General features: G+C 35.4%; 1 protein-coding gene across 1 annotated transcript; it reads left to right on the forward strand.

The window, feature by feature from the left end:
* Positions 1 to 481: 481 nt before the first annotated feature.
* On the forward strand, positions 482 to 7,446 carry LOC111391448 (diacylglycerol kinase 7-like). The gene is made up of 12 exons (XM_023016673.1): positions 482 to 998; positions 2,366 to 2,488; positions 2,654 to 2,791; positions 2,874 to 2,959; positions 3,906 to 3,993; positions 4,600 to 4,675; positions 4,760 to 4,842; positions 5,251 to 5,321; positions 5,775 to 5,852; positions 6,026 to 6,113; positions 6,833 to 6,949; positions 7,036 to 7,446. Exons 1-12 carry the CDS (start codon positions 645 to 647, stop codon positions 7,192 to 7,194), a joined length of 1,461 nt encoding a protein of 486 aa, XP_022872441.1. The 5' UTR covers positions 482 to 644; the 3' UTR covers positions 7,195 to 7,446.
* The last annotated feature ends 248 nt before the right edge of the window (positions 7,447 to 7,694 follow it).

Consider the following 7,694-nt stretch of genomic DNA (forward strand, 5'->3'; position numbering starts at 1 on the left):
TGAGGTGCACCTGATTTTTGAAAGAAAAATCTTTGTATTTGACTATTGAGATAAAAAGTTAATAATTAGGCGTGGTATAATTTCCTCATCTTCAAACCAGCTAGTTTACCATCCAAAACTGATTTGATCGTTCAGCCTTAAAGTTTGTTCTTATTTCATCTTCTTATTTTTTGAACATAGGTTTAACTCTATTTTGACCATTTGATCCTTGCCTTTGTTTGAGTCGATGTCCAATTTAGCTAGGACTAATGCATCCATAAACTAGAATCATTAAATTGTGTACGTAAGAAAATCAGTCACCATGTGAAAAAGGACCATAAATTTGTTTCGAGGATCAGTGTTGTTATCAAACTCAAATAAAATTACAATTACAATAATCGGTTTGAAAGAAAAATTTGAATGGACTGAAATTAAAGTGGTCTCAAAATTGGGTGACCTCAATTGCTTTTTACGCGTCTTATTGAGACCCCCACTAACATAAAAAAGTCATTTTTCAAAACTCATAATATTTTCCAGTATCCTCTCCCTCCAACCCCACAGTCCCACACTTTCTTCCCTTCTTCCCCGTCACCACCGCCGACGAGTCGACGACCACAAGTTGAAACTTCATAAAAGCACTTCCAAACACTACGCAAATTACACAAATGAGTTCCCTGGTAGCGCCAACCCGGGGCGGTTCATCAACCGCATCGGGTCGGTCCTCCATCATCGACTCCTTACGTAGCTGCACTTTTTCCGGCGTTATGATCCATAAAGAGGAGCTGAAGAAGAAGATTATGATGCCGGAGTATTTGAGGCTTGCCATGAAGGAAGCTATTGAAGCCAAGGATGTTGAAGCCGATACTATTAGTCAGCTTTATGAAAAGCCTCACGTGGCTGGAGCCGAACCGCCTCAGATTCCAGAGTCTCCGTTGGTTGTCTTTATTAACTCCAAAAGCGGTGGGCGTCACGGACCTAAACTAAAGGCCCGACTTCAGACTCTAATGGGCGAAGAACAGGTCACTGTACATTCGATGTTTGTTGTATATATTCTGATCGGTGCAATATAAGTATTTGGAACATGTTCATGGGTTCTTCGCAAGCAGTTATTACGTGCGATCGTGAATAAATATATGTATGCAGAAATTATTGCGTGCGTTTTTGCATTTTCTTTAGGTTGCTAATATCTGAACGCAATTTATAAATGATGGAAACTGTTTTCAAGATTTCCTTTTTCATTTTCTCCTTTCCCATAGGTTGAATAAATCTGATTTTTTATTTATTTTTCCGTAGTAGGTCGGGTTGGGGGTTGGTGAGGAGGTTGATATTTCCTTTACTTTTTATAAATTTAAAATTATTCAGCCTGGTATCTTATTTTTTAAATTCACTTCATATTAGATTCCTCCCCACTCCCCCCCCCTCCAGAAATCTGGCAGTTAAAAGTTTTCTTGGTGAAAATTAAAATAAAGATCATTCTTGGTGAGTTCGATTCCTGGAATTCTCTTGAAAGGCAGTTATTCTCCTGGAAGGCAGGATTTATCCTGAAAAGCAGGAGCTCAAAGGCAAGGTGCAAAGATGGAAAACAACTTGCTTGACACTTTGGCAGATCAGTTGGGGGCTCTTGAGCACTGGTCAGTTTGGGACACAACCTGCAGTTTAACCTGTCTGCAGCTTATGGGGTCAAGGTGTAGACTCCAAGATTTAGTTACTGGATGCCTGGATATCAAAAAAAATAAAAATAAATAAAGATCATTCCTTCTATACTGAGTGGGGTAAATATGTGAACAAGAAGTCATACTTTTAGTAAACAAATCCATGCCTCTGTCTCAAAAATTCAAGATTTAAGTTTATTATTATTATTCAATTATTTATTTAATATTTATTATTATTTTTACTTATTCTTTTCTTTGAAGGATTTTTTTTTGGAGATAAGACAAGCATACAAATACTAAGAAAGAAATTTTAAAAGGGGTAACAATAGTTTATGGCAGGAGCCATTTTACACTCACCTTGGCCCCTTTTTATTCGTAGGATAAATTTAAATTTGTAAATGAACTTATAATCAGCATGGGCTGTGCTATCAGCAAGCATCTGATTTGATATATTGTATTCCTTCAATAGACCTTTAGAGCTTTTGGAAACTGAATTGAGGGTCTGTAATACTGCAAAGTGATACTAGATTCTGGGCATAAATTAAAACTTCTGCACTCCCTTACTAGATATTACTTCAATATGGTCATGTTATCAGGAGCTTAAGCAAGACAAACGTTTCCTCCGTTCTTAATAATTATGTGACAGAATGTGATTTTGATGATAATAATATAACTATACAAGTCCTGAGGTGAATTTCTGTCTCTCCTTTTCTTTTCCTGTTAAACGGTACCAGGTTTTTGACCTCTCGTCGGTGAAGCCTCATGAATTTGTTCAATATGGATTGGCTTGCCTGGAGAAGTTTGCTAGTCTTGGAGACACCTTTGCTAAAGAGACTCGTGAAAAACTAAGGGTTGTGGTAAGCATCATATTCTGGCCTAAAACTTTCATGCTTTGGCATTCTTAAGTTATACCATTTACTACTATGCTATGTATTTCACTTGAATGGCAAAGATCATGCTCATAGTGTTTGTGCTCGTTGTCAATTTACATATAAAGCTTTAAGCAATCTGGCCCTTGACAGGTTGCAGGAGGTGATGGTACTGTCGGGTGGGTCCTTGGCTGTCTAGGAGAACTGAACAAACAAGGACGACTGCCAGTTCCACCGGCAGCTATAATTCCTTTAGGTACAGGAAATGATCTGTCCCGGAGTTTTGGTTGGGTAAGGTTTCATCCACATCAACCTTTTATTTGCCTTGTTGTCCACCCTGTTCTAAGCTGTGTCACAAATGTTGTCTTTCCAGGGTGGGTCTTTCCCATTTAATTGGAAATCATCCATAAAAAGAACTCTTGACAGAATAGGCAATGATCCTACCTGTTATCTGGACAGGTGATGTCTTTAGCTTGTTCCTTTAAGTATCTTTCGTGATTTATTAAGTTGGTACCACTAATAAATTCTTACTCCTATATATATGGTTGTTGACAAGAAATTCAAATACTTAGTACCATCCTTTCGGAGGCAGTTCTTTGAAGATGGTGCTACCAGAGATCTAGTTAATCAGGAAATTAAAATCTAGATTTTTTTGTCTTTGGAGATCTTGGAATCTTGTTACCTTCTAGTGGGTGTGGGAATGGGGGAGGAGATGATGCACAAAGTACAGTCTTTTGCAACTTTCTAGTTTAATTAATCCGATGACAATATTCTTTGAATAAAACTGATATTGGACGATAAAAAGAAGGCTCTATAATTTATGTTTCGTATATCCTCTTCGACCATGGATGTTAACAGATTGTTGGATACACTACTTGCTCTAAATAGGTCTTTGTTGTAAGAAACTTTGGAGCTGCGATTAGCAGTCACACGATCCGCCTAATCTATATATGATTATGCGAAAGTGAGATGTATGATATTTGAACACGTGAAATTGGTTGGTGGAATCGAGAGAGAATCTAATAGAATAAATTATCAGAAAGCAATACATATGTCTGTATCAAGCTACAAATCATTAGTTCCATGAAAAATTAGAGGAGAATTTGAAATTTTTTTATTATAGTGAAGTGAAAAGGATGGCTTATCAGTGAATAAGAACGGCTTATACATCAGTTCATAATTTTCTTTTATATGTATACCCCTGTTATGGCAGATGAAATGCATTATCCAGCATTGCTGCACCCAAATCTGCTGAGTAAAGGTTGTATTTAATTATTTCGGTAGTTTCAAGATATGTCGAATTTACTGTGAAAATGTATCATCAGATTAGTTCTCGTAACCTATTGTTTTTTCTTCTTTTGAAGCAACATTGCCTTGATGATGAAATGCATATTTTGTTGTGCAGTTGGCATGTCTTAATATCAATGCCAGCTGGGGAGGACTTGGAGATACCTTATTCTCTCAAGGCAACAGAAGAAACACCTCTTGATCAGGTATGTGGCTGAAATTTATCAAATTCTGTTTTTTTTTTATGCTGTTCAGTAAGATTGTTTTGATTCAGCCAGCTATAAAGTTAGTTAATCTTATTGATTCACAATTTTGTCTGTTTATCATTGATTTTACTAACTCAACCTTTTGGAATTGCTAGTTGATGATGCATGACGCTCTAATTATTTTCATGATGGAATGGAGTATTCATTGATTTGGGGGATATTTTTGGATCTTCTCGACTAAGCCTCGAAGTCTGCTTTTCACCATCTGCATAAAGATGGGAAATAAATGACTTCATGTAGTTGTGCTCCAATCGTTGATGTGTTCTATGCAGTGAAGTGATAGCCCACTTCTTACAAAGAATTTTCAGAAACCAAATTTTTACTATATTCCAAAATTAACACGTTTTATACCCATTACATGATGCACTTCTAGATATTAATAAATTAAAATGCATTTTACAATATTTATTAATGATTCCTGTATAAAGGCATTGCAACATGATACAATCGTGTCTATTATATGTTTAATGATTGAGGACAATAAATCTAATTTATCGTGCTTATCTTCTGATGCTTATGAAATTGAATTCCATCTTGATTGTGCAGGAACTGGAAGCTGAAGGGGAGTTGCCGGAGAAGGTTTCTTGTTATCAGGGAGTCTTTTATAATTATTTTAGCATAGGTATGAATTTGATTTTGTTATGCTTATCTTGCTGGGTGAAAATGTTATCACTGCTTGAAATATTATCATTTGATGTTAATTCAGGAATGGATGCCCAAGTTGCTTATGGTTTCCACCATTTACGCAATGAAAAACCTTATCTGGCTCAGGGTCCTATTTCAAACAAGGTGCAAATTCTTCTTCCCAATCCCAAGATACTCTAGGTACTTGGTATTAATGGTAGAATCAGGGTGTTTCATCTTCTTGGATTAACAATTTTGGGATTCTAAAGAATGATATGTGAACTCAAATTCCACACCATTGAAATCCTTTACAAATGGGGTTGTGTGAGTGCAACTTTCTTCTGATATTAATTTGATTTGGGAAGTTTTCCTCAATCCTTGATATTTACTTCTCTTTCTGTGATGTTTTCTTTATATGCCATGCCGCGTCCTGATGATGCTCAATGCAAGTATCTATCTGAGTTTTGCAGAAATAACGAATCGTTTTCGAATTAGTTATGAATTGATTTACTACACATACTGTTCCCACTCTCATTGGCCATATAAAGTTGAAGTGTAAATAAATTACTGCAGTTAATTTATTCGGGGTATAGCTGCATGCAAGGCTGGTTCTGCACACCATGTACCAGTGATCCAGGATTACGGTCAGAATTCTATCTCGCACAATTTCTTCTAGCAAATTTTTTTATTTTTTATTTTATTTTTTTAAATTTGCCTATTTATTTAGGGCCTGTTTGGTAGCGATTTTTCCTCCCAAAAAATTAATTTTTTACCGTTATTTCACTATTCCAGTTGTCATATTTGACTTCTTCTCTCACAGGTGGACCCTACTTTTCTCCTAACGGTCAAAAAATCAATTTTCAAAATCACTTCCAAACAGGCTCTTAGGGTTTCTTGGTATTCTTACGTATAGTTTTTAAGGAAAACAGGAATTGAATATCTTATTGAGTAGCGTGACAAATGTGAATCTTTCCCTTTGCCCTTCACCACGACTTTACAAATGCTGTGCCTTACGTATGGCATTTCTGGTGCTACTTACAGATGAAGACATGCTTTTTTAAAATTAACTGATACATTTTGATATTATAATTGTGCAGGGGACTAAAGAACATCTTAAAAATATACATCAAGAGGGTCAATTGTTCAGGATGGGAGAAAATCCCAGTCCCATCAAGGTTGATTTCATTTTATAGAATAGTGCTTGATCCCAATATTATTTTATGCTCGCCACATATGATGTATTACCATGATCTGAATTTCTCTCAGAATCACATGTACATTTTTATGAGGTCGATCTTTTCATGACTTGTTACATTTGTTTTAAAATGACATGATTTTAACCTTTTAGTGTGAGGGCTATAGTTGCTCTAAATCTTCCTAGCTATGGAAGTGGAAGAAATCCATGGGGCCATCTTAAGCCAGAGTATTTAGAGAAGGTATCTATATGTTTACACCACATACATTTAGTCTCGATAATGTAATAGTAATGCAATTTTCTCAATTTTTCATTTGCTCCTTTATGTTGAGACGAAGCGTTTAGCTCGTTTTGTACTCAACATAAATCACTTTTTGGATTTTTTACGGTGCAACGTTTATGGAAATACCTTTTATACTTGATCACCACTATTTGAGCTCTGCCCTGTGGATATTCTCACCATTCTACTTGCTGAGATAATTTCTTTTACCCTGAGACAGTATCAATTTTAGTTATGCTGTCTAAATTTAGTTCTAGTTCCAAAAAAGATAATTAACTGTGGGTACTTATTTTCTTGCAACCTCAGTCTTTACTGGTATTTTGCTGGTGCTCCTTGGACTCTTTTCATACCATGAGTAAACTATAAATAAACATATCAAATGCATGAAAAACCAGTGAAGTTGCTACTTAACTCTTTCATGCGACTTCATAGCCAGCCGGTATAGTAACATACATGCATAAACTTCCCTCATCCCCATTAGCTCAACATTTTTACCTCAAGTAACATGGAAGAAAATGAAATTTTGACATGTAGCCGTACATCTTCTTATCTCAAATTTAATTTATTTGAAATTTGGTGATTTTGTTTGATGGTTAACTCGTTACAATTGCTTCTATAGATTATCAACAAAGAATTGTATGAGATTATAAGCTGACGACGCTTTCTCCTTTTATTTCTAGAGAGGATTTGTTGAGGCCCATGCCGATGATGGTTTCTTAGAAATTTTTGGTCTGAAACAAGGGTGGCATGCTTCAATGGTTATGAGTGAGATTATCTCTGCCAAACACATAGCACAGGTATTCTAGTTACAAGAGGAAGTAACTTGTACTACATGACTTTTGCTTTCAATAAGCAGAAAATTTATTGCACTGCAATTTTCCAGGCTTTGGCAATTAGGTTTGAGCTGAGAGGAGGGTCATGGAAGAAGGCATATATGCAGATGGATGGTGAACCGTGGAAAGAACCGTTGGACAATGAGTTTTCGACCTTCGTTGAAATTAAACGGGTACCATTTCGATCAGCTATGGTCAATGGACAGTAATTACAACAGCATTTTGTATCATCTTTATCAATTTGTGGAAATTGGATCATTGTTGAACAATCCTTTTCTTTACTATTGTATGTGTAATACCTTGTTTAGGAGGAATTTTTAGTCAACTTCCAACTGTGGAGCTAAATTTATGGAGTCTTGAAGAAAGCATTGTAAGCAACAAGCATGTAAGAAAAAACAAGAATCGAATGTCTATATGTTATACGTAACTACTTTATTAAACAATAATTTCGATCTTTACTATGATCGTCAATATATTATATTACTTGTGTTATATGGAATCACTTTAAATTGAGATAGGAATGATTAAGAAGATTCCTAAGCACCAAATGGTTAAAAGCCAAATGTAATGTTTCTATCATGCTAGGATTATGTGATAATCCTTGTGTATAAGCATAGCATTGTCCCATAGAGCATTGTCCCTTCTTCTTTTATTATTATTATTATTATTATTATTATTATTATTATTATTATTATTATTATTATTATTA

Source organism: Olea europaea, unplaced genomic scaffold (assembly GCF_002742605.1).
Source record: "Olea europaea var. sylvestris unplaced genomic scaffold, O_europaea_v1 scaffold793, whole genome shotgun sequence".
In the NCBI taxonomy this organism is placed as follows: Eukaryota; Viridiplantae; Streptophyta; class Magnoliopsida; order Lamiales; family Oleaceae; genus Olea; species Olea europaea.

Coding starts and splice junctions, on each gene's coding strand:
- LOC111391448 (XM_023016673.1), top strand. CDS start 645: ATGAGTTCCCTGGTAGCGCCAACCCGGGGCGGTTCATCAACCGCATCG. Junction 2,489..2,653: donor GTGAAAAACTAAGGGTTGTG/GTAAGCATCATA, acceptor GGCCCTTGACAG/GTTGCAGGAGGTGATGGTAC. Junction 2,792..2,873: donor TGTCCCGGAGTTTTGGTTGG/GTAAGGTTTCAT, acceptor TTGTCTTTCCAG/GGTGGGTCTTTCCCATTTAA.